Source organism: Pezoporus flaviventris, unplaced genomic scaffold, assembly GCF_033815535.1.
Source record: "Pezoporus flaviventris isolate CSIRO_AGI_PZ_B2104156 unplaced genomic scaffold, CSIRO_AGI_Pfla_v1 ptg000016l, whole genome shotgun sequence".
NCBI classification, from domain to species: Eukaryota; Metazoa; Chordata; class Aves; order Psittaciformes; family Psittacidae; genus Pezoporus; species Pezoporus flaviventris.
In genome coordinates this window covers 7,496,176-7,523,407 of record NW_026892564.1, presented here as the reverse complement: position 1 = coordinate 7,523,407, position 27,232 = coordinate 7,496,176, and the positions used below count along the sequence as shown (strand labels likewise).

The 27,232-nt window shown below is 37.3% G+C and overlaps 2 protein-coding genes across 8 annotated transcripts in view; one reads left to right on the top strand and one right to left on the bottom strand.

Annotated features, from left to right (window-relative positions):
- Window positions 1–27,232, bottom strand: part of PPFIA2 (PTPRF interacting protein alpha 2) — a 321,181-nt gene that overhangs the window by 30,847 nt on the left and 263,102 nt on the right. For 6 of the 7 annotated variants that reach the window (XR_009743621.1, XR_009743620.1, XR_009743622.1 and 3 more), the window contains 10 exons: window positions 27,075–27,206; window positions 25,965–26,027; window positions 23,525–23,616; window positions 20,816–20,951; window positions 20,126–20,346; window positions 18,195–18,432; window positions 15,498–15,527; window positions 14,464–14,594; window positions 10,877–11,031; window positions 7,131–7,224 (listed from right to left, as the gene is read on the bottom strand). Coding sequence is in view for 2 of the 7 variants with exons in the window: in XM_061454684.1 (XP_061310668.1) it covers window positions 7,131–7,224; window positions 10,877–11,031; window positions 14,464–14,594; window positions 15,498–15,527; window positions 18,195–18,432; window positions 20,126–20,346; window positions 20,816–20,951; window positions 23,525–23,616; window positions 25,965–26,027; window positions 27,075–27,206 (1,292 nt within the window). In the remaining 5 variants the exon portion in view is untranslated. The remainder of the gene's footprint in view (window positions 1–7,130; window positions 7,225–10,876; window positions 11,032–14,463; window positions 14,595–15,497; window positions 15,528–18,194; window positions 18,433–20,125; window positions 20,347–20,815; window positions 20,952–23,524; window positions 23,617–25,964; window positions 26,028–27,074; window positions 27,207–27,232) is intronic. The other variant, XR_009743619.1, reaches the window with a different exon arrangement.
- ACSS3 (acyl-CoA synthetase short chain family member 3) overlaps window positions 1–27,232 on the top strand; it is a 177,698-nt gene that overhangs the window by 123,892 nt on the left and 26,574 nt on the right. The gene's annotated exons all lie outside the window — the stretch shown is intronic.

Below are 27,232 nucleotides of genomic sequence, written 5' to 3'. Positions count from 1 at the left end.
TCAGAGATGGGGTAGGAAAGGAAGAAATTAAATAGAAAATTTGAATTTTCCTACAGATTCAGTAAATAAAAGACTGGGGGGGGGGAAGGCATCACATTTTACATCAGTGTAAAAAAAAAAATCATGCACATTTAGGACATAATGGTGTATAACAAGCATTAAGTATTCAGGAACATTAGATGGATGGCACAGAAAAAGTCCTTAATTAATCCAATTGGATTAATTTTTCCAAAATATGTGCAATTAGGAAAACCATTAAAACCAGCTATTTGTATACGGCAGAGGACGGAGATTATCTGTAGTCACAAATACACTATGACAAATTCTAATTGCAGTTGCACACACAAAACCCAGTTAAAGGGGCACTGTGTGGATTTAAAAGCACCTAAAAGATAACTATGGTGTCTCAGACTCTTATCCCCCCAAAAGGTCTACCCAAACATTTTTTCAAGTAGCCTGTTGACAGTGATCTAAAACTTAAGTTTGCTTGTAAAGAAATGGAAGTCCCAGTGTTCTGGGCTTTTTTACTGATTTTATTTAAATGTGAATGCCACACTTTTCTCTATCATCTCCCAAATTTTGAAGGCTATATAGGAATGAACATCAACAAAAGAAAAGGAACAGAACCATTAGGAATTTGTCAAATTTATCAAAGGAACTTAAAATATCATTCTTTCTTTTCTAAGTAGAAAGGAAGAAGAGTCAAAACAACATGCTGTTCTGCTCATATGGAAGTTACTGCTGTTTAATATGTACATCGCTGTAGTCAGCTGAGACTTTAGCAGCACTGCAATTCTTTCTGCAAGGTTAATTCTAAAGCTATGAATACTAAGAATTTATTTTTATACAGTAATTTTACATATGAGAATTACTTAAGTCTTGATTTTGCAAGGCAAATAAAAACCTGTACCTGTGGAGTAAATCTCCCCAAAACAAGTTCATCTGAAAGAACGGCTTAATTTGATTTTCCTAGGAAAATATAAACCTCACATCTTAAGCTTGTTTTGGAAATATGGAATTAATAGATTCTTGTCCAGATTCAAAACAAAATTGAAGAAAAAAGTGAAGCTAAAGCTCTGCTCAACTCATCCTAACACCACCAGGACCAATGGCATTACAAGACATTGCCGTTATTTCATTGGTTATGTAGTAATAATTGGTTTTCAAATGTTCATATTAATACACTGGGGAATTATCAGCTTCTGCCTGGAATTCTGTCAGTAGGATCCAGGCTAGCTGACTTGCACGCAAATATATTTTCATGGACATAACTTGTATTTGGGCTTGCTGAGGAGGCAACGGCATTGGCCAGTTTCAAACTGTGTTAGCAGCATGCACAAGGTCAAATCCACCTCCGTGTGGCAATCTAGGGCTACACACCAGTTAAATATCTCTCAAACCTTGTCTCTTGTTAGTGCCTTGCACAGGATGAAATAAACACACCCTGTAAAATATCAGTGATTATGACTAGTCATTACATACTTTTTATGCAACATAAAAGACTGTCTTTTCTTCAGCATTGTTGTGGTTTAGCCCATACTAGCTACTATGAAGAAAATTATCACAGCCAAAACCAGCACAAGCATGCTGCCTTCTTCAGGCAGATATTTATTTGGTACTGTATTGCATACTGTTGCAGATCAAATCAAACAGTACATTTGAAAAGGATATGGATTACTGGTACTCAGAGCTATACTGCACTTTGAGCTGTAGACTTTAGAGCACTTGAGACTATAGAGCTGTATTTGCCATTAGTGAGGCTTTTAGGCAAGGATGATTTGACATCACTCCTGGGCAAAATTGCAGACAAGGAGAATACAGCTGATGCTCACTAGGGAAATTTACAAAAAGGGAAGCAAACAAGTTTCTATTTGTTAGTATTATTTCAAGTTTGGCTGAATTCACTGTTAAAGAAGATTTTTATAAAGGGTTCATTGTATGTTCTTTTAGTGAAAAGGACAGTAAAATATTTATACATCTTCTGTAAAGTGTCTTAATTTGCCACCTGAGATGAGGTCAGTAGGGATGTGCGTTTTCAAGGCAGATACAGATTATTTGGTTTTAGGCACAGTGGTATCTACTCTTTTTCTGAGGTATGAATCGTCTTGTGGGACACATGCTAATCAATTTCTGCTGTCCCAGAAGGGACTATGCCTCTATCTGAACCCTTTGAGAACCTTTATGAGTTCGGACAGAAATCGGACTGACCTGAAACTGCCTATGCTGGGTCCCAGCCTGGGCTATAATAACAACTCTAAGTGAATGCCAAGGCCAAGTTATTGTGCACAGCCATAATATTTGGTTGAAAAGACATCCATGAAGGATGACATCATGAAGAGCTGGAACAGTGTATACACAATCATGGAGAAATGGCAGCCGGAGTCCACTACAAAATTCAGAATTGGAAATTAGGTAGTCATTTTTCATACGCACGCTGGTTAATCACACACACACACACACAAAATAATGGAAGAGAAAAACTCTATTTTTCATTTCAGTGATGAGTGTCTTCTGGACAGTATACCTTAATCAAATAAAAATTATGACTGAGATGAGTGCCAATTATTTGAATCATCAGGGGCATCAAATGTAATGGTGACATATAGGGATCAGTGCCATTAATACTTTTAGTCCTAAACTATGGTTTTCTTGATGAAAGTACTCATTAGGCAAATAGGCTGTGAGCATCAGACAAAAGGCAAAATATATTATATAAAAAATATTTTGTATAGAACAAGTCAAATGGAATATAAAAGCTAGTTTAAATAACAAAAATGCAATACATTATTCTTTGTCACACGACAACATCATTTATTTTCACCAAACGATGTAATAACACCCTAACCACTCTAAATACCCCTGACACTCATTTTTTGTTTTGTAAGCCTGCATGCTCTATTTACAAATAGTAAGACTTAAAAACTTGTAATATTAACTAGAGCTGTTCAGTGTCTGAGAGTAAAGATCTATGGATGAGTCAGCCAACTTAATTAATCTTTTTAGATTATTCTAGGAACATGTTGGATTTAATTTAAAAAATTTACACAGCTTCCTTAATTTCTCTTTGATGCCTTAGGAGAAAGACTCGTTTCCAAGAAATCTACTGGAATAACCAAATGTTGGATGAATAGACTCTTGTTTAAGGTTTATAAATGTCTAGCATATCACAGAGGCAAACTGTTAATTACATTTTAATGATGTCTAAGCAGTCAATTGAAACTGAAAGAAATTTTACATCTAAATAGTGTCTTCTAAGCAAGAAGCAGGAAAATGCTGAAATTTAAGTTAATGACACTACAGTCACCAGAGAGAGAACTGGTCTCCAGAATTACCATGATTTCTCATACTTCTCTGAGTGAAACATATTATTCGGTAAGCTATTCTATACCTGTAAATTGCACTAAAACACTACCACACGCCACAGTACGTTTGTAACTCCATGAGCACAGAGAAGGGTCAATGCATGTGCTGGCTATTTGGGGAGCAGGTGGCCAGGGCACCTAGTGGACCATTAGTATCTACTGGCTATAGCAGCTGGCAATTTGAAACATAATGCTTCTTCATCCCTGGGGTAGGGACATCCTTGCTGAATTACTGATGAGAATACATTAAAAAATACAAAATTAGAAATTTAGCATTTTAAGGTATTTTTTACTTAAGAGATTAATTCAGCTGAAAGAAATGGATAACATCTTAAGGAATTCATCCTTTTATATTAACTTCTGTCAATTTTTAATTTCTAATTCAAAGCTAATTGCAAACTGTTGAAGCTCATGAGTACTGCTCACAGAACTCATGTGTTGATCACAGTGATGAATCAGACCTCTGGTTTCATGTCAAGGGGAGATTCCTTGCTTTCCTGCACCAGAACTACCATTTAACTGAAAGAGAAGCTCACTGAGCTGTTAACAGTGCTGAAAGCCATTTCACTTGACTTACATGTGCAAGAGAGAATCACAAATTCCGTGTGTGGTGTTATTGCTGGTTTAATAGAGAAAGAAATTGGCTGCATACAGAAAGATCATCCAGACCTAAAATGTAATACAAAGGAGTGCCTCCCTGCTTTAACCTATGCTTCATTCTTTTAATGTATCTGGCTTTTTTTGTGTTTTATGTCCTAATCTAAAATTAGCAGTAGAAATCCTTACAAGGTGAATTGCTCTGCTCTCTGTGTTCCAGCAACTGAGCTCACTGTACCTGTAGCGTTTATAGGGCAGTTTTGTTTATCAGTAAAATGGAATCAAATGTTTGGACTTAAATCTTATTGCTGCATCCTAAGATAGAAAATTATCCTCAGACTTCTGCTATTACCTCTTATAAAGACCTCACACACATTAACATTATCCTTGTTGTTACATAGCATAATATTCCCATCTGAATTACCCATATAAGTAAACTTGCAGCTACTGTTAAGGCTCTGCTTCCAGAGGGAATTATGCATTGTGCTTATAAGTGTTAGCAGAAAGGAATCTGACCTACTGAGACAAACTTTTCATTTAAGTGACTTTCTGGACGGTTTCAACTTAACACTTTCTGAGGTAAAACATGCAAATATAAGACTGCATTTTTTACAATTAATTGTTAATTCATTTATACCTGTCCTGGGTTCAGCAGTAGCAGTCATTTTTCTCCTTCTTGGTAGCTGGTGCAGTGCAGTGTTTTGACTTTCGGCCTGGGAACAGAGCTGATAACAATGTTTTGGTTTGGCCAAGGACTTTGTGAGCCTCATGCTCTCCCAGGGAAGAGAGGAGGCCAGGAGGAAGCAGAGACAGGACAGCTGACCCAAACTGACCAAAGAGGTATTCCATACCACAGCACGTCATGCCCAGGATGTAACTGGGAGTTACCTGGAAGGGCTGGGACTGCAGGGTTGGAGGAGGTATCGGTCAGAGCTTGGTCGGGCTGGGGTGGGGGAGTTATCAGTTGGCTGGTGCTGAGATGTTATATTCTCTTCCCTTGTTATTTCCTTTATCATTGTTATTATTGGTGGTAGCAGTAGTGATTTGTGTTATACCTTAGTTACTAAACTGTTCTTATCTCAACCCGTGAGAGTTGCATTCTTTTCGATTCTCCTCTTTGTCCCCCTGGGAGCAGGGAAAGGGAAAGAAGGGGGGGAGTGAGTGAACGAGTTGCCTGATTGGGTTTAAACCACGACAATACCCTATTGATTGCTTGGCTCCCTAATCACTATCATAATTCAGTAGAACCTCATGTATATTTCTAATACAAAATGTTACATATTTCCCATATCACATATCTTGTACAACTATGAAATATATATAGAAAACTTTCTCCAAAAGTAAATTAGCAGTAATCTTAAAAGCAGTTGTAAGGATTCCAAAGTGAGAAACTATGAAGACAGAAGAATCTAAAGGAATAGGGAAAAAAAAACAAAAATGACATAGGTATATAGCATATACTGATGATAAATAGTATACAGTTCAGACTAGATGAACAGTCCTATTCATGAAGGAAAGACTACTTTCCTTCCAGCAGAGAACATTCTGATTATATCTAGTCCATAAAGAACCAAAGACACACAGACACAGGAGAAAAAAAAGAAAGACTTGAAAAGCAGAAAGCATGGAAAAGTCTGTCTGTGTGAGATTAGACATACGTATAAAAACAGAATACTTGTACACCTACTATTTCCAGACCCAAAACTTGGTAGGCACTCTCATATGTTGAGTAGTCATGTCAAGTATGCAGTAGTATGTGTCAAGTCTGAAGTTATTTTATCCAGTTTAAAGAACTAACATATGAAAAAAAATGAACAAAGGGAACACATTTGTCCCTTCAAAGTGATTTCAATACCGTAGTACCTTCAGTCCTCAGAGCTGGAAGATAAATAGGGACTTCAAAAAAGAGGCTGCTGAAAATTCACTGATATTCTTTAGAATGATAATGACAGCATCAGAAATGTTGTCTAGGTTTAGTGAAAAAGCATAGCAATATAAACTTTCCACTCATATATTTCTAAATGACTAATGACTGATTGAAATGTATCAATAAGAAATTCAGGGACAAAACTCATCAACTGATATCCTTGTGAATGTTATTGTGAGTTTCTTAATTTAAAACATTTCTTCTCTCTCAGCTAGCACAGTGACTGCTTCTCTAATTGCTAAATTGAGGCTGATTTAAATGAAACACATTTTTACGTTACATGGATGTTTACATTGAAGTTGTATTTCATCAGGAGATTTATATGAAAGTAGTGATTAAAAATACTCTCTATATAAATTTAAAGAGATGCTGAAACTATCTCTAGATTCTTTGGATTAGAATTGCAAATTCTCTTGAAACTTTGCAAAGGAACATTGAAAGACTGAAAGAAACTTGAAATCCCTGCAAATTTAAAAAATTAGGCTTTCAGAATCCAAATAATAGCACTAAAGTTAATGGCTATGGATGAAAAATGAACCTGTTTGTTTGCAAAATGAATTTGCAGTCACTTTTAAGTACCACCTTTTTTCTCTGACACCCTCTAATTACACTGGAATTGTGATGTTGCCAAGAGGGCTCTTTTGTGTTTGTAGCTTTATTTTAATAGCTCTCCGTAGGTGCTGGTAGCTGTTATGAGTCAGGGTACTGATTTTACAAGGAGGGACAGCAAATATAGTATTAAATTATTATATGATTTATGCAAACAAAAGCTAGGTTGCCATTTGCTGACAGGCAAAAAGAAAGTGAAGCTGCTAGGGTTTATGGGGAGCCTTTGACTTCTATAGACAGAAATAACCATATGTTCAATAGATAATGCAAAACAAAATATTTTTCTTTACCTTATGAAAATAATTTATCTATGTAGTGAGTCACTAAATGCTGCCTATTTTTAAAGAATTGTACAGTCAAAAGGAATTCATGACAATGTGAAATAGAAAATGTCTCTTTCTCATAAGCCTACATCCTTTCACAGATGAAACAATACTGTGCAACTGACAGACTGAATAGTTTTCCTTATAATTTATATGCAGCTTTAAAACTTTTAAACTGGAAAAAAATTTACTAAGTACTAAACTGCCATAGTGGATGATCTTGCTTCTCATTGCACATGTATAAAAACAACACAAAACTTGATGTTTGAATTAAGTTTGAGCCAATGAAAGTCACATGAGAAAGGTACTCACTTTTTCTTTAGCCTTCGGTCCTTTTCTGCTTGGGTTCCAAGTTTTCCTAATCCCAGAGATTCCTGAGCTGCTGCCTCTGTTTCCATGTAGCCTCCTGGAAAACAAAACAAACCAAGCCCCATCATATTTTCCCATAGCTCTTTCCCAGTTTTTTCCCACCCTCAACCCTTCAATCTCCCTCCCACCCACCACTACCACCTATGTTTGTTTCCTTAAACCATGATACTTGGTGTTTGTGGACAACATTTATCACCTACGGATGTAAATTTTTGCAAGCATTTGCTATGTGGAAAAGAGTAGAAGTAGAGGTAAAGACTTTCCTCCTTGTGTTTAGCAGAAGTTTAAGAAGAGAGCAACTTTATTTCCTTTGCTTGTTTTTCCTTGCCTCCTGAAGATCAATCTCATAGTCCTAAGTAAGCAATGCCCTCACCATTTTTTAATCTTAGTTGTGAAATGTACAAATGAAAGGGCCTTCTCAAGAATTCAAGCTCTCAAGAACTTGTCATTATTATTGACATAATATAGCATTATGTAATGTTGTACTATTAAAGTCTTCATTTTGCTCTCATAGAGAGTCTTGGAGTTTTGTTGTCATTATCCCTGTGAACTCCCAAGCCAGAGATGACACAAAGAATCTGTCAGAGAATTAAAAAGCCTCACAGGTCTTCCTGGATGTGTCTCATGGGCACCTAATTCCTGTCAAAGGCATGGGAACTTGAATAACTTACACAGAGTGACAAGGAAAGGTTGTGGTAAACAAGGACACCTGGACCGATAAGGTCATATTATGAACTAAGGACATTACTGCTACTGTATGATGAGCATGGATCATACAGTATATCCTCTAATGTGACTTTCCCAGTGAAGAAGCAGAAAGATGCTCTGACTTTTTTATTGCTGCCTGGATTCAAGGAAGAAGGGACCTGCGTATGTGTCTAGTGTGGTATTCCCCAAGTGGGTAAGTTTAAAATCAAACAAATAAATAATAAACAAAAGACACCCATGGTCCCTGTAACATTCCTTTTCCCTCTTCCTGTAATTAATCTTGAAGAATATAGAAATCTTGATTCTGAGAAAGATCTCCTAAGGCATGAATTTACCTTTGAACACAAATGGTTTGACAGAGGTTGTAAAACTAGCAAATTACAAAATAATGAAACTTTGGCAAGTTTAGCAGTAGAAAACTAATCATTTCAGAGCTCTGCAGGGAATGCAGAGCAAGGAGATCTTTTGGGTGATAACCTGGCTCTGTTGAAGTTTGTGGTGAAACTTTGGAGGTTACAGTATTGCTTCTTAAATATAAGTATATATTACATGCGTATTATATATATATTACATATATTATAAGTATATATTACATGTGATTTTTAGAGCTATTATAGAATTAGTTATGGAAATATGATGTGTACTTACGCTGTATAATATCACTGGGATCCCTAATATCCTCTGCATTGACATGAACATTTAAAGTGCTCTTTAAGCATAATTGTGTGCATGTGCAAATACGCATATATAAGAAAACAAATTAATGTTTCTGTAGCTAAAAATTACATTTATTACATCTTCAATATTTCATAAGCTATTGAAGAAATTTTCCATATTAAAAATTAGTATGTATCTATATTGGAGTGTTTAATTTAAACAAGGAATTAAATGAAATTCCTTTATTTATGTTGTATAATAAGTTTAAGTTGTAAAACCCATACGAATATATCGCAGTGCAGTAATGGTAGGGCTTACTATCTTGATTTCTGTGATACAGTAACTTACTATAAATAGAACTATTAATTACATAGCTGCACAGATAGCCTACCTGTCATAGGATTGATCCAAGTACTACCATGATATTTTTTAAATCTTATTTGGTCTTTAATATACAGCTATTGAATGAAAATTGTCACTCAATATTTGGTTTTCTTTTGATATCTTAAGAATTAAGATGAGAAAAACTATAATTCAGCAGCTCAATGCTGTTTCAATTTCTAAAAATATTTTGCATCTACTTTTGGGGCAGTTAATAGTCCTACTGTTATTTTCATACATGCCTGTAAACCTAGTTTGCTTAATTAAAACGTGAATTATACTGAAATCTTTGCTGTTTCATTTAATAGTAAATCTTCACTAATATTGTTCTGTGATTTCATGAGCTAGTGTCGAGACTTACAAATAAGTTTTATCCAATTATACGTATGTCTTATTACACATGGTGGGTATTATTAAGAAATTAGTCTTTGCAGATTACATTGTTCCTGCTATTTTATTTTTGTTCTACATTGCAAGAAACTGCAGGGAAGACTAACATTTTGTTACACCTTTATCCTCTGTGTTCCTGAATTACTGTGAAATCATAGATTATTATGCATAATCTACCACTACCAATAAAATTGGTTTTATGGAATGTAAATATGAATTAATATTGCACACTGAAGTTATACAGTTCTCCATCAGTGCAGATGGTGACATGCAGGTGTATTTGAAAGGCTCATTTAATAGATGCTGAAATACATTACACTATTAAAAAGATTGAATAAATGACTTTTATTCTTCTTATAGTGGGAATAAAACCCAATTTAAATTGTGATTAGAGTTTTTTTTCCAAGAACACAAAGTTTCATGAGATACGAGAAAAGTTGGAGTATAAATGGAGAATGCTCAGTTATTTGAGTTTTTGATACTCTGACCTGAATGTTACCTTATTTTATTCTGTATGATTTTGGTGATGGATTTTTTAGTTGTGATAAGGACATGTTTTAATATGAATTTATTTTTTTTATTTTAGGTTTACATATTGTAAGCCCTTAAAATTCTTTTACAGGTATTGTTTGGTCACCATGGCAGTAAAAATTTAGTCCCTCACAAATCACATTATGTGACATCTTCCTAACTAAGAAATAGCTACTATCTCTATTTTACTGACACATCTATTCCAATTCGATGGTTTGTTGGAATGTGCATACATACTAATCTTAATCTAGCTAGATCAGACAGCCTAGCAGTACAGACTGCAGCTAAGGATGTATTTGCCTACCCAGGCATGCAGACTATGAGCCTTTGCTAAAGATGGTCATTTCACCATTAGCTTATGCTACCTAAGGTAATTAAATAAAGTTATGTTATGACTTTTTGTTTGTTTGTTTTTTTTTTTTTAATTTTGCATGTAGTGTGTATTTTCCTATGGAAAATCACAGAGGAAAATTTTTACCAGGAATTAATTAGACTAGGGTCTTCTTCTAGGGAAAAGGAGAGAAGTATTAGAAAGAAAACAAAGCATTGCTGTGAGCAGCATAGCTAATTGAAAGAGTATTGTGAGGACATTCAGTGATAGGCACTAGCAGGCATCTATCGACACAATGAAATGTGAAAAGCAACACACTTACTTGCAAGGACCTTCCCTATCACATAGCTACACTGCTTATAGCGGTTTATTACTTACTCCTTTCTCAGCTCCTCTTTATTTGGCTATTTGAAGATACACTGCTAGCACTTCTACCTTAGTTCAAAAGACTACTGAAGCAGTAGGTTCAGTGAAGAGGATGACTCTAGTAATTTGTGCCAGAAGTCTCTTTTCATTTATGTTATAGCAAACTCATGACAAATACAACTGCTGATATCAATGAAGTTTAATGGAAAAGTTCTGCCAGACAAAACAGAAAAATAAGCAAATTGGAAACTGAAAAGCAGCAAAATTAAAAATAGGAAAATGACTGTGAAATGTTGATGTTAGCTTGTTACCACTAATGCCTTACTGAGCTGTCCAAGACGAGCCTTCTCTTTTTTACCGAACAAGCGTCCTATCGAAGACTTGATTCCTTTCTTCTTGGGAGCTTTGTGTAGGGAGTCCTGGCTGCTATTGACACTGCCAAGACCAATGCTTTCTTGCTCCAATGAAGCAGGCAAGCTACTACAAAATGATAATAAAGAAATGGAATAGATAACATGGCAACATTTGCAGGTAAGATTTTTCTTTCTGAGCAGTTCTGCAAACAAATTGGTTATACTTCAGCAATGATCTCCTAACAAGTGAAACAATCACACCATCTTCTTTAAACAATTTAGCAACATGCGGGGCAATACAAGATCACATTTTGTCCATCAGTCTGAATGGATCATACTGGAAAAAAAAAGGCTGAAAGTAAATAAATATTTTCAATTTGCTAAGAAAAATTGATGAAAAACACAAGAATCAGCCTGCAGTTTGTCTTTCTAGGATTTGAAGTTTCACTCCTTCTAGTAATGATTGACACTGTACCTCAAAAAACAAATACTCAGCATATATGGGCAGGGTCTAAAGTGGCAATAGTCACACCATCGCATTCAACTGGGGAATAAGCCAAGCCAAGCCAACCAGAGCAGCAACAAATGCTCTTCAGCTGCCTCCCAAGATGAGAACCAGAAGGCCAGCCACCTCAAGGGTACGTATGGCTAAGGTGTATGGATCCTTTTGCATCCCTCCTGGGAAACCCACATGCTCAATTACCTCTCTGAAATGCCTGTACACCAATGCATGCAGCATGAGGAATAAACACGAAGAATTAGAGAGATGTGCGCACTCACAGGGCCATGATATCATAACAATTACAGAGATATGGTGGGATACCTAACATGACCGAAATGCTGTCATAGATGGCTATGTATTTTACAGGAAAGATAGGCCAGAAAGTTGAGGTGGTGGAATTGCCCTTTATGTGAAAGCAATGGGAATGTATTAAGGTCTGCACAGGGGCAGATGAAGAACCAGTTGAAAACTTAAGAGTAAGAATTAAGGGACAGGCTAACATGGGTTGAAGGTGTTTACTACAGGCAACTCGATCAGGAAGAAGTTGTTGATGAGTCCTTCTAAAAACAGCTGGAAGTAGCTTCATGATCACAGGCTCTGGTTCTCACGGGGGACTTCAACCTGATAGTTGTTGGAGAGACAACATGGCTAAAGATACACAGTCCAGAAAATTCCTGAACAAAACTGGTGGTAACCTTTTGCCACAGGTGTTGGAGGAGTCAATGAGAAGTGCTAAAAAGGACTGGCTGGGGATGTGAAGGTTGGGGGCAGCCTTGACTGAAGTGACCATGAGATGGTGGAGTTTAGGATCCTGTGTGAAAAGAACAGGGCAATAAGCAGGATTATGATAAGCACTCTGGACTTCATGAGAGCTAACTTTGGCCTCTTCAAGGACCTGATTTGTGGAATCCTATGGGTTAGGGCTCTGGAAGGTAGGGGGGATCCAAGAGATCTGGTTAATATTCAAGCATCACTTCCACCAAGCTCAAAATTGATGCATCTCTATGAGAAAGAAATCAAGCAAAGGGAGCAAGAGACCTGCACAGATGAGCAAGGAGCTCCTGGTAAAACTCATACAGAAGAAGGAAGCTTACAGAATGTGAAAAAAGGGAGACTACTTGGGAAGAATATGGGAACTTTGTCAGAGTATATGGGGATGCAATGAAGAAGGCTAAGGTGCATTTGCAATTAAATCTGAAGGGATGTCAAGGACAACAAGAAGGGCTTGTTCAAATACATCAGTAGCAAAAGGAGGACTAGAGAAAATGTGGGCCTGCTAAATAAGATGGATGCCCTGACAACAAATGATACAGAGAAGAGTTACTGAAAGTGTGCTTTGCTTCAGGATTTATTGCTAAGGCCAGCCTTTGGAAATCCCTGGCCCTGGAGGCAAGAGAGAAAGTCTGGAGAAAGGAAGCGACTCCCTTGGTCAAGGAGGATCTGATTAGAGATCATTTAGGCAAAACTGACAACCAGAAATTCATGGGCCTTGATGAAATGCACCCATGAGTGCTGAGGGATCTGATAGGTGTTATTGCTAAGCCACTCTCTATCATCTTCGGAAGGTCACGGAGAAGAGGAGAGGTGCCTGAGGATTGAAGGAAAGCCAATGTCACTCCAGTCTTCAAAGAGGGTGAGAAGGAGGATCCAGAAAACTACAGGGCAGTCACCTCCATTCTTGGAAAGTTGATGGAACAGCTCATCCTGGATGTCATCTCTAAGCATGTGGAAGAAAAGAAGGTTATCAAGAGTAGTCAACATGGATTTACCAACAGTAAATCACACCTGACCAATCTGATAACCTTCTATGATTGAATGGCCAGCTAGGTAGGTGAGGGGAGAGCAATGCATGCTGTCTACCCTGACTTCAGCAAGGCTTTTGTTACTGTCTCCCATAACACCTTCATAGGTAAGCTCAGGAAATATGGGTTAAATGAGGGACCAGTAAGGTGGATTGTGAACTGGCTAAATGGCAGAGTTCAGAGGGTTGTCATCAGTGACGCTGTCTAGTTGGAGTCCTGTAGCTAGCAGCGCTCCCCGGGGGTCAGTACTGGGTCCAGTCTTGTTCAACTTATTAATGAATGACCTGGGTGAAGGGACAGAGTGCAGGATTAGCAAGTTTGCTGATGATATGAAGCTGGGGGGAGTGGCTGATATACCAAAAGTCTGTGCTGCCATTCAGTGAGACCTGAATAGGCTAGGGAGCTGGGCGGAAATGAAGTTCAACAAAGGCAAGTGTAGGGTCCTGCACCTAGGGAGGAATAACCTCATGCACCAGTACAGGTTAGGGGTTGACCTGCTGGAAAACAGCTCTGTGGAGGAAGACCTGGGAGTTCTGATGGACAAGTTGCCCATGAGCCAGCAATGTGCTCTTGTGGTGAAGAAGGCCAGCAGTGTCCTGGTGTGCATTAGGAAGCGTGGCCAGCAGATCAAGGGAGGTTATCCTCCCTCTCTACCCTCTTTACTCAGCCCTGGTGAGGCTGCATCTGGGCTCCCCAGTTGAAGAGAGGGGATCATATCAACTCATACAAATACCTTATCGGTGGGTGTCAAGAGGATGGGCCAGACTCTTTTTGGTGGTGCCCAGCAACAGGATAAGGGGCAATGGGCACTAACTGAAACACAAGAAGTTCTATTTAAATGTGAGGAAAAACTTCATTACTTTTGGTGTGAGAGAGGACTGGAACAGGATGCCCAGAGAGGTTGTGGAGTCTCCTTCTCTGAAGATATTCAAAATAGCCTGGATGTGATCCTGTGCAATCTGCTTTTGGTGAAACTGCTTTGGCAGCAGAAGAGGGTTGGACCAGATGTTCTCCAGAGGACCCTTCCAACCACAACCATTCTGTGATTCTATGATTCTGCATTTTAGCACTGACAAATGTTCTTAGGGTCATGCAAAAGACAAAGGATAAGGCTTTCGCTCTCATGGTAGGGGAAACAATTGCCAAGAAGCAGCAGGAAGAAATCATTCATTTTGGAATAGTTAAACAACATAATCTGAAAAGAATAACACCAGGTAAAACTGTGAAGTACTAATTCATATTACAAATATCTTACCTTCTGGCATCGTTGTGGTATGAAGAAGGAAGGGTATGAGTCATTCTGATAGTTCTGGGTGTTGGAGGAGGAGAAGTTTCACATTTGATTGTGGCTTTATCTTCACGCCCATCTTCTTCAACTACTGCGATCTGGGGGAGAGAGACTCCATTGAGAGCAGATTAGCTTTTCAAGAAAGTTGCAACATATGCTGCAGTAATTTGTCAAGTGAACTGAGCATGCACAGTTTCAGGGGCATTTTGATTTTTGGCAAATTGTAAGGATTCTTATTTTTAAAAGAAGCTACTGGGAAAGAGCAATTGTCTAAATATGGCAGATTAAAGTATGTATTTGAAAGAAAGATCACATTTGAAGAAGAAATTGATTTCTTTTATGCCAAACAGGTTGATTCATTGAAGGTCTAAACAGGAAAATAACCTTAAGACATGAGCATGTCTCTTCATTAAAAAGGATTATTTGAGTAAACAAAGTTTCTCAGGGATGTAAGGGAGAAGGTAAATACAGACATAAAGAGGACCACTCTCTCCACAGCTTGTTAACAGAATGATCAGAATGCTTGAAAATAAGCATGGACAAAAATGATTTTTTGATATCACAACATATAATGGTTTACCTTTAATATTATCTCCTCTCATGCAAAGATAAATCCCATAATCAGTGCCAATGCTGTAAATAACTTTATATTGCTTGAGAAGACTTCAAGTAATCTCACTCTGGTTTCTCCAGCAAGAATGGCCAAAATACATTTGAAGGTAATTCTTTTGCATCCACACTTTTTATTTAGTTAGTTTTAAACTGCATTCCTTTAAGTTTGTGCTCTAGAGGCTACTACTCCGAGGTATCATTCGTGAGCCTTGATTCTGTGGCTTAGCTGTGACGTCTGCAAGACTTTCCAGGTAGGATTAAAATGATTACACTCAGGAATTGAATGAAAAGGAGTAAAGGGAATGCAGAGGCTGGCAAGGTTATCTGAATAGCAGAAGAATGCGAAAAATGTGCTTTCCCAAACTTAAAATACCCCTCTAGTATCATACCTTTCTCCGATGTTTCCGTAGGTCACTTGGCTTAGGTTGGTAATAAAAGCAGCAACAACAAAAAAAGAATTATTAATAAATCTTATTTGAGCATAACAAAATGCCACACATTCATTCTTCTCACATTCAAAAGTGGAAAGCAGAAGTTTCATTAATACCATCCATATTATATACTAATTATACGCTTGCTGTCATAATATAAACCCTGACAGATATGCCAATTCAGGAAAGCAGTTATTTTTTCTAAAGTTACGATCATCTTCATTTTCATAAGCTTATCAAGAACAGGACATTCCAAGCTTATCACAGCATTTTTTTATTTTTTGAGTTTTCATATAAATCTTTCTGCTAACCCCAACAGAGATTTAGTTTTATCTAATATTACAAATGTATTGGTGTCTCGCCAAGTATTAAAAAAATACCATCAATAAGTACTATATCTGAAACAGGGGTCTTTCTCTCCAGTTATCCCATATCAAAGTGACTAGCGTTTTCAGTAAATGGAATCAAATGCACACATCTTCTGCACTGGAGCATTATTTGGAAGTAGAAGGCTGCTAGAATATGTCTTGTTTTACCCCCTTTTCATTTTTAGTTTTGTTAGATGTTTCATTCATTTAAAGCTGAAGATGCTCTGCAGGGTATATTTACTGCATTTACCTGGGCTGCAGAAATTTACGCAGTACTGCTTTTCCAGCCAACTCCTACAGGATTATTAGGCAATTCGTGCTCTAGAGATCAAACTTCTACAAAACATTTCCCAACACAAAGTTTCCACTTAGAAGATATCTGACAGCCAGTCATTGCCTGTCACCAGCCAGTAAGGAGGAGATATTCAACATTGAGCTCCTGCTGAAACAGTGCTGGGCAGAAGTGTCCTGAAATGGTTGATGATGGTGAGCAAGGCTGTGGGCTGTGCTGCTGAGCACCCAGTCAGGTGCTGCTTTTACAGCTTATGGTATATCTAGAACGCAACTGCAACTTACGCCATACAGACATACCCATTTGAGCTTTAGCACAGCTAGAGCTGGATACCAGTGAGTCCATGGCAACCTGAAGAACAGAGGCTATGCTGTCATTTCGTATTTGAATCTGATGAACCTACTGACCCAAAGCTACTGTGTCCAAATCAAAGCAACCAGGCAGTGCAGGTGCCTGCTGGAAGGTCAGTTTAACCGTTGCATTTATCTGTAGCCAGACTGCTTTGTTTAACTGCATGGTGAAAAGGAAGTAATCTGCATATTCGTGAAGGTGCTGCTTTGGTGAAGTGAGAGGTACCACAGCAGCCTGTACACCTGCCTCCTCCATAACTGTCTGTACCACCACCATTTTCATTTCTGCTGTTCAGCAGTGGGAACTGGGGGCTTCCAAGAATCAGTACTGCAGTCTGTCACAGCTGCCAGCCCTGACATCCCCTCTGCTGTTCCAAGAAGGCAGCAGACACCATGCCTGAACTGGGAGGGGCAGAGTTGGATACAAGTCGTCAGTTCCCAGGAAAAGGGAGTACTTAGCTAAATAATGGTAGACAGAAGCCCCTAGTCCCAGCTGAGCAGAATGAACAGCCAGGCTCCACTCCCAGTTCTTCTTAGCAGCCTTCTTGGCTAGTAGAGTTAATTTCTGCCCTGTGATTGAGATCAAGCCTCATTTCCCCTCTGCTGAGAGGCTCCAAAGGGAACCATTGCTGTTGCTCCCCAGGAATGGACCACAAGGGGACACTGGGGAAACCACGATTATCAGAGAAGCAGCAAATAAAAAATAGGATTACACATATCTTATTCTCTTCCCTGCACATAGAGATCAGCAGAGGCAGCTGCTCTGATTCAATCCTAGTGCTTAAAGCGATGAATTCACCCAGGCTCAAAAATAGTTTGCAGACCGCTCTGAACGCTGAATCCTGCATCTGCATTCTTATCAGAGGTTTATGTCTTGAATATGTCAATGCGTATTACCTTCATTTACTTGACTGTTGCACTGTTACTTTTTGTCTAAGACAAAAAGTAATTTTTTTTTTTTTTTGCAAATCCCCTTTCAAATCAAACCAGGCATTTCAGAATATGCCCTCAAAGGTACAGTATTTTAAAAATGCTTTGCATGGCAATTTGATAGCTTGGTATCTATTTGTATGCTGTTTGTAATGTTAAAAAATTATCAGTGAAATCAACTCTTGGAAAAAAAAACACTTATTTCAAGTATTTGATATACCATGATGAAGAATACATACAAAATGTTGCAAGTATATACTAAATATAGAAGTATATCCAAATGATTATATATATGAAGTAGTAGAAGGTTTTAATGTCTTCTAGACATTTCCTGGAGGTTTAAACTTGGCAGTAGTCCCACAGACTACTGTGTAATAACTGTATCACTTCACAGCTTTTCATTAGCAACATTTTTACATATAAATTGATTACAGTAATTCCAGTAATCAGTTCTGTTTCTTAGTAATTCCACAACCTGTGTGCTGGAAGCCCTTGGTCCTCAGACCATTATGCCCCTGGTGAATCATGCAATGCTCAAAAACACAATACAAAACCCCAAACCACCCAAATGTCCATATCCTAGTGAATTTGCTACCTATATGTACATCAAAGAGGTGAATAAAGAATTAGAGAGGTAAGCCATTCATACACTGAAAAATTAAGTATTTAATACCAGATATATCACACCTAAAATTGTCATCACAAAGTTTCTTACCAGCGTCATAACTCCCATTCTGTCCATCTCCCTGGCTGGACTGCGAGGGGTGAGCTTAGGAGTTGAGTGTCCGCTGGGAGGAGATGAGCTTGCAAGGGATGATGCTGTCACCGACCCAGTAATGGAGGTACCTTGGTGGACTCTGGCCAGATTTAAGCCTTCCAGACTTACACTGGCCACTCTGTTCTCTATCTCTTCTGCACGCAGTTCTGTTGACTCTTTCTCTTCTTGGATTAACCTTATTTGACAAAAGAAAATGTTGTATTTGTCTCTGATACCCCAAAAGCAAAACTAATAAACATTCTTTCAAATGAGATTTGAAAGTAAAAGAAAATAAAGATAAATATCACAGATCAACACAAAAATAATATTGAAAAGGGTATTTTTTTAATCACCAGAATGAAAAAATATATACCATATAGGGGAGGGGGAGTTAACAATCCGATTTACTACAGGAAAATAATTCCAGTCTTAAATTGGTTACATCTGATTTTCTGTTGCTAAAGCACAAACACAAACTTCAAATCTAATGAAATTGGGCCTTTAAAAGGGAATTGCTAAAATAATCCAAATTAATAAAACAGGAGAACATGTAAAACAAATTGTCTGTTTCATCCCTATGAATTGATGAAAAAATGACAATTGCTTCTAAAGCACTGAGGTTTTAAGTGAATTTCATTAAAACAGCTCTCTTAGCAAAAAATATAAGCTTCTTAAATATGGCCTCAATAGGATGCTTCCACTGGGTTTTTAGTTTTGTTTTTTAATTGTGATTTTACCTAGAATGAAAAAATGTGCTTAAAATGAAGCGTTTGTTTATAAGCCCTTTGTCCATCAACCAAGGTTAGAAGGAGTGCTTTTTTTTTTTTGTGAAGAACAGAAAAGTTATTCTAATTCAACATATTCCAGTAGAGTTCTCCCTTTAAAGTTGTCTTGCTCAGGGAAAGATTGAGAGCTGGCAAAGGTAATCTGGTTTTGACTGGATTTCTAACCAGTCTGTCTGTAAAATCAGCAAATGGTTTGGGTTGGAAGGGACCTTCAAATGTCATCTAGTCCCACCTCCCTGCAATGAGCAGGGACAACTTCAACTAGACCAGGTTACCCAGAACCTCATTCAATCTGGCCTTGAATGTCTCCAGGGATGGTGCATCTATCACCCGCATAGAGAAAGCCTCTAATACAGTTAGTGACATCTCCTTCACCTCCTTTTAGAGAAAGTCACAAATGAGAGGATTTTTTGCATACACCATGTTGGGTTTTTTTAAGTTACCCTACAGTTACATGTAGGAATGCTGTAAGCCTAAAATATGGTTCCGTTTATAAAAATCAATTAAAGTATGCCATTGGATTCTCTATCATTCCATTAAATTTTCAAACAAATTATGAAGATACATTCAATTCACCACCTATTTTCAAGCACTGTAACCCAATTTGGAGCACGAAAAATCACATTCAATGCCTCCATAGAAAATCAAAACCATGTCTTAGAAAACATGGTTTATATTAGATGTAACATAGGAATAATTACCAGAAGAAAGCATGAAGAAAACTGAAATAAAATACATCTGATAGGAGGTCATTACTGACTAAGTGGAGTCATGCAGAAAGGTGAAAAAGACCTTGAAAAGAGGGCTATGAGTAATGATCTGTCACATCTGCCACGTGTTAGCCTTCTCTAGTATAATTCTCTTTAGCTGGTCAGCAGTTCTTCACTTGGAACATTTTTTGAAGGAAATTTCTATGGTTAGGGAATGAGGATGCCATTGCTATCTTCACATAATCATTACTCTCTTATGAAAAGCAGATACACTATCAAACATTTAAAGGTGCAAGAGGTGTTCTAATTGCTATGAATGGTACCTTAACTCATGCACTAAAGGAAGCTTGAATCTGTAATCATAAGTACATCACAACTGGTTCAGGCTACATACCTGATTTCTTTATTAATTGCATCTAGCTGCTCCTGAAGCATCATGGCCAGAGTCTGGGCATCAGAATGGCCACTTGGTGACAAGAGGTCCATGGAGCTGAAAAGTGTTTCTCTATCATCATCATCGATGTCAGACATTTCAGTGTCACTTTCAAATGGATGACTGCTCAAAACACCAATCTGCTGGCTTCTATTCCACTCATGATCTCCAAGTGATTTTACCTGAGCGGCAATAAGGATGTATATGGCTTATTCCATGTAAAAGATCTGCAAATATGAACTTCTATAAAATGGGAAAGGAAAACAACTAACATTTAAGAATACTTATTCAATGATTAACTCTCCATTAATACTTGCAGTATTACAACAGATGATGTGAAGTATTTTCACATAATTTCTAATGGTGTATAAAATTACTATCAGGAAAATCTACACAAAAAAGATGCTCGGAAAAGACATACAGTCAAGTGTGCCTGAACTTTGATTCTTAACTTTAACCTTTCCTGCCTTAATTTTACTACAGTACTCATGTCTGAGCATATGTAGAAAAATCCCTGCTGTTTGGCTTGGGTTTTCTTGTTTGGTGGGTTGCTGGTTTTTGTTGTTTTCTGGAAAAACACAAACTATAAGCTTAACAGCCTAAAATACATTCTCCTATCAGCCAGCATATGAGAACAAATTGGGGATTAACCTTTGGTTCATCTCTGCGAACTCCCATCCGGCCTCTTCTAGGTCGCCTTATCACTTTTGTTGACCGATAGTCAGACTGGCTATCAACCAGTGAGCCCACAGAGTACCTCAGCTCTGCTGATGAGTCAAGGTGAGGCCTATAAAGAAACCACATCGGTAGACTGGGCAAGTAATAGTAATAACAACAACAATTCAATGACCTTCAGCCTAGGAACACAGATTTCTTTTTGTAAACAAACAAATTATTATGTATCAAATAATAAATGACAAAACCGCATCACAAGAAAGAATTTTAAAGTGAAAACTTATCATGAGAAAATTAAGGAAGAAACTAAACAAATAAAACCTTTGATTTTTTAAAATTAGCTTCCACAATAAAACTTATTGTCCAAAACTTTAGCATGAAAAAACAAGCAGATTTCAGGATAATTAATAGAACTAGCTGTTGAATGTACAATCCTATATATTTTCCTTCCATTACTTTCCTGAATGAATATGCCTGAGGTTCCATGTGTTACATGTTCATGAGGATATCTATAGCACTTTCAATATCTAAAGGGGTCTGAAGAGGGACTTTTTACAGGGGTATGTAGTGACAGGACAGAGGGGAGATTCAGATTAGACATTAGGCACAAATTGCTTACTCTGAGGGTGGTGAGGTTGCCTGGAGAAGTTGTGGCAGTGTTCAAGGCCAGGCTGGATGGGGCTATGAGAAAACTGGTCTACTGGAAGGTGTCCCTGCCTATGGCAAGGGGGTTGGAACTACATGATCTTAAGGCCCTTTCCAACCCAAACCATTCTATGATTCTGTGAAGTGCTAAATATTGTTAGTTATCAGAGAAAAATTCTATTACAGTAAATACTGTACACAAAAAATAAAAACAGTAACTGCCCTAAAGGTAGACCATGTCACCCAAGAGTCTGTCCAACCTGGCCTTTGAACACTGCCAAGGATGGATCATTCACAACTTCCTTGGACAACCCACTCCAGGGCCTCTCTACCCTTACAGTAAAGGACTTCTTTCTTATATCTAACCTGAATTTCCCCTGTTTAAGTTTTAACCTGTTACCCCTTGTCCTAGCACTACGGTCCCTGACAAAGAGTCCCTCCCCAGAATTCCTATAGGCCCCCTTCAGATACTGGAAGGCTGCTATGAGGTCTCCAAGCAGTCTCACAAGCCCCTCATCCTCATGGCCCTCCTCTGGACTTCCTCCAGCAGCTCCATGTCCTTCTCGTATTCAGGACACCAGAGCTGTACACAGTACCCCAAGTGGAGTCTCACGAGAGCAGAGTAGAGGGCCGCATCACGTCCTTCGACCTGCTGGTCACACTTGTGCACTTGTGCAGCAAGTTGGCAGGAAAACAGAAACAGCCCAGGTTCCAGTGTCTGACAGCAGATATTTATCAGCTGGCCAGTTTCAGTACTCTGCTGAATGAACAAATTCCTGCAAATACAGAGCTGAATATGGCTGAAAACAATTAGTATTTAAAGCTGGCACCTCCCTATTCCTGAAAGGGCTGGTAGTTTTGCAAGGTGAGGTCACAGGAGAAACATACTGTTTTAGGCGAACCTGCTGAATTCTCAACACATTTATCCAGTTTATTAAATTCAAACAGCCTTTTGACAAGGGCTAATCAGACTCCAATTTACAGGGCACAGGTTAATGATACTCATCTACCCAACAAGAAAGGTTGCTGATCATCAAGTGCAGCTGCTCCAAAACATCTCAGCTGTTTGTTGCAGCAGTTCAATAGTCTGTGTCCTCACAAGCACTCTTAAGAAAGGGTTGTGTGTGAGTGTAGTCACACTTACACTCCCAAAGGAATAAAAATTTACAACAGTTACAAGCATCACATTCTGAATTTCATGGATTTACACTTCTCTGTGTACAGAAAAATATTATTCCAAAAGATAGTAAAAGGTTGAGGGAGAAACCATGTCTAGATACCGAGCAAGATGCCTGAGGAAACAATGGGCAGACAATACCTGATGCAAGAAAAACATCAAACAAGAATAGCTTTAGAAGATTACAGTGATCTGAATTTAGACTTGGTCCATGAGCTTTTGCTGCCAGGATTTAAAAGTCAATGTTTGTTATGAAAACTGGACATGGCACAGAATTATACATAAAGTAACAATTTTATTTTGAGGGATACTTCTAGACAAGGACTTCCTAGAATTATAAATTAATTTCAGCTGTTAGTAGCTATTTTTATGGTATCTGTCTCACTATTGTTTCCATATTACTTTCCTACTGAAAAGAGGCATAATGTTTACTGTCCTGTTATGGTATTTTTAGATCTCACTGAATACTGCCATCATCCTCAGCTGAAGATATAACTGATAGAATAAATAAATAAGTTCATAAACACACTGATCAGTTTCAGCATTAAAGATGATTATTTCAACTTTAAGGTCTCCTGAGGGAAAAAAAAAGGGTATTTAGATGTAAGTTTGAAAACATTCCATAATTTAAGACTTTTCTTAATAATATTTCCGTGTATACTCACTGCTATAAGGCCCTGTTTACCTATGAAAAAAGTAAAAAGCAACAGTAATAATCATTGCACAGATTTTATATTTCTAATGAAATACATGACTGCTTCACACGTGGTCTGAGCACATCCCTGTCATAAAGACTTGACTCTTATGCTCCGTTTCAATTCAAAGTTGGAACTTTTGAGGAAACTTTTGTCATTAAGTATTACCTTGACAGGGTGGGCTCAATTAAAGAACCAGCCCTCAATTTCATTTGATCCAGTTCAGATCTCAGTTTCTCAATTTCTTCAGCAAGTCTTTCCTGAAAAGAAGAGCAGTAATATACACTTACTTGTAATACAAAATGCATATACATGATAAGATAGTTCTCATAAAGCTAAAGAAGACACATTGAACATAGCACTGACTGTAACAAGAAAGGGCAGTGAACTCATTCAAGTCTCATTATTGCTAATAAGTCATATGCATCAAAAGGAGGTTGTATAACACTACTGTTTAGGTTGTATAGCACTACTGTTTAGGTTGTATAGCACTACTGTTTTTCCACTACCTGCAAGTGAGGGCAGGACAGGTTTGTCCCTGAAACATATGTTGTTTTTTTTTCTTTTTCTTATGCAGCTAGGGTGAGAAAAAGAAGAACCAGCACCGATTTGTGCACTAATTGCACTCTCCTTGTCAGGTATAGTTCAGTATTCAACACACCATTTGCCCTTCGGAGATCAAGAGTGCATCCTGGCCTTTTTATTTACAGATACCAACACAGAGACAGCCACATTTTAGGTGACTTGTTAAACTGCAGCTTTAGAGTTCTTGGGAATTTATGAAACTCCAGTATGAGGTGCTGCTGGCAAAAAATGACTGTGCCACAGAAATAGGATTTTTGTAACCAGCTAACAAAAAGACTATTGGCAGCAACCATTAAGCACTGTTCCCAAGTTGTACAAATAACTATCATCTCTAAATAAAACCATCTATAAAATAAAATAAAATAAAATAAAATTTAAAGAAATTAAGAGAGAACATGAGAGATGAAGACGTTACACTGCTGCTACTAGAGTTTAAAATGCTCAGAATTCCAAAACACTAGCAAGGAAAAGGATCTGTACTTAAGTAATAACATATTCAATAATTCTTATTGCAGTATTTTTGCAGTAATTCTTGAATGAATAAAATTACTGAGATGACTTTGTGGTCACTCTAATTGTATCAACTGCTAGTTATTTAGATATTATTAATATCGGCTGTCATGTCTATCCATCTGAAACTGCTTCATCAGTTTCTTCATCAAAGAAGTGGAACAAATAAATCATTCAAGGTGGGAGCTAGAAGCTCGGGAGTCAAATGCATGCAGTTTTGTGTAGAGGATGAATTTCTAGCTGCACAAAGTGGTAGTGGAGGTTTTCTGTATAATTCACTTCCCACCCTTAAGAAGAATCAATAAATATAATAAATGAAGATATCTTTCCAAAATCACTTTTGATAGAAGTGTAGTTTTTTATACCAGACTTTCCATTTTTGTCAAGATTTGATATGTACATTCAAGCCAGAAAACAGACTGAAAAAGAATTAGCCATTGTATTTACTTCCACTATAACACTATTAAAACAATATTATGTTGGAGATAAGACTGGAAAAATACTTTATTTACATAGACAAAACTGGTATCCATAATACAGATTTAGGTTATCAGGTAGTAAAATGACAGCAACTTTTGTTTCAATTGACACAGCTTTAGAAACGTCCTTTTGTTATCTAACTTGATGAAGTATGACCCTGATTTTGTGACAGCTGAATCATCTTATAACTGTGGCAACACAGTACATAAATTTTATTTATCTAAAATACAATTACAATACACTTCAAGCTCCTTTTTGGGACTTTAATCTCGCTGCCTTTCTACAGTTACCTGAATGCAAATGAAAATAAAAATTTGTTTGAACAGATACTTTTGTTATTTTTCTCAAAGATCTTGATTTTGGATGTCATATGATGTAATTATATTAGTGTCAAATGGAGCTTTGTTTATTAAATTCTACACAATCACTTTTAAATGAATTTGAGACATGGCAAAACCACTTCTGTGAATCGGAATGCAGACACATTTGCGTATCCAATTGTGCTCAAGGCAAGTATAACTTCAAAACAAAATCCTAACATTTGGGATTGGAACAAATATTTATAATTAATTTGACTGATTCACCAAACAGTATGAGGGGTTAATTTGCACCAAAATTAACATAGCCCCTTTCAGCTATTTTTAGTATAACACCACTGCACCTGTTCAGAAGAATTGCATCAAATCAAGCAATTACATTCTTCACCATGAAAGCGTAGCCAGTTATGCATATATCTCCATTAACCAAGACATTTTCAGAATTAAAACTGATAGAACAAAAATTCCAGAGCCAGTGAAATCAATATAAATTTTCATATTGACTTCCTGAGGCTAGAATCTCAACCATGAACTTAGCTCAGAACAATTGTTAGAGAGCCTCAAAGGCTAGTTAGGGCATATGAGTGATTAAAGGAATTATTGATGTCAGGAAGATTTTACATGCTAGCTGGACAGTTAACATACCATATACCTATATCCAAATAATAAATAAATACATAATTTTTGGTAAAAAAGATAAAATCACAGAATAGTACCTTGTCATGTAAAGACTCTTCCAGATTTTTCCTGAAACTTTCAGATTCTTGAATCAAAACATTCTAAAAATAAAAAGAATAAAACAAAACAAAAAAACACCACCCCCAAAAAAAACAAAAACAGAAAACAAACACCAAAAAACAAACAAAACAAACAAACAAACAAACAAAAAACAAACAACAAAAAGAAAGAAAGGATTTAGAGCTGTGTTAAATATCAGATATCACCATACACGGGTAGCCTCCATGTATAAGGTAGCAAAATAAGCAAAATTCACGTTTACTGGACTTTAAAATTAAAATCCCTTAGTGACTCAGTTTGAGTATATATTATATTTTAAACTCTGGGAATAATTCAAAATAATTATTTTATTATTTTATTTATTATTATTTATAATTCAAAGATCATGTTTTTTTCAAGAACAGCAAAAACTTTGCATCTTCTTTGAACTGAGTAACTGTCGCACTCTTAACACAACTATTCTCCCAGGTTGTTCTTTTGGCAGCCTGTTTCTTGCTTTGTACATTTTATTTCAACAATATAAACCTGAAGTAAATCCTCTTGAGAGACTCTGAAATATCCTACTGAAAGATTCCCCTCAGATCAAACTGAAGAGGAATAATTAATTAAAAGAGGCAGAAATCAAGGAGAGCAAATATAAAGGTCAAGGGAACTGAATTTTGCAGGCCCAATGTCTCACATCACAGAAAACCTGCAAATAACACTTCCCAGAGGAAGTGAGGTAAAAGCAGCAGGTTAAACTACAGGAATGACAGTGTATCTGAAACGTGTCCATTCCATGGTCTCATCCAGTTTCTCTCACTGCCTCATACCATGTTTTGCCCTCGTCATTTACAAGCTCTTCTCCAGACTCCCCACTGGTAAAACAGGGACTCATAATATTCAGCATATCCAGTTTGCAGGAGTTCTGGAAAAATGTTTGAGTATACTCTTGAATTAATTGTGGAATGTGTAAGTTAGACCATATTTGTGGTAATATTTGGTAATACAAAAATCAGCATCATGTCTCCATCCTAATAAAAGCAGAATGTCCTTCATACAGAAGAAGCTTTATTAAGCTGAAACTTTTACTGCTCTTTGCATTGTACCTTTTCTTCAAGTGCTGCCATTCTTTCTTTTAAGTGTAGCTGCAGACGCTCATTGGATTCTGTCAGAAGTCTGTCTACCGTATCTGATAATCTTTTGTTGTGCTCCTCATTCATTTTTTCTCTTTGCCTTGCCTTTAATGTAGAACAGAAGAGATAGA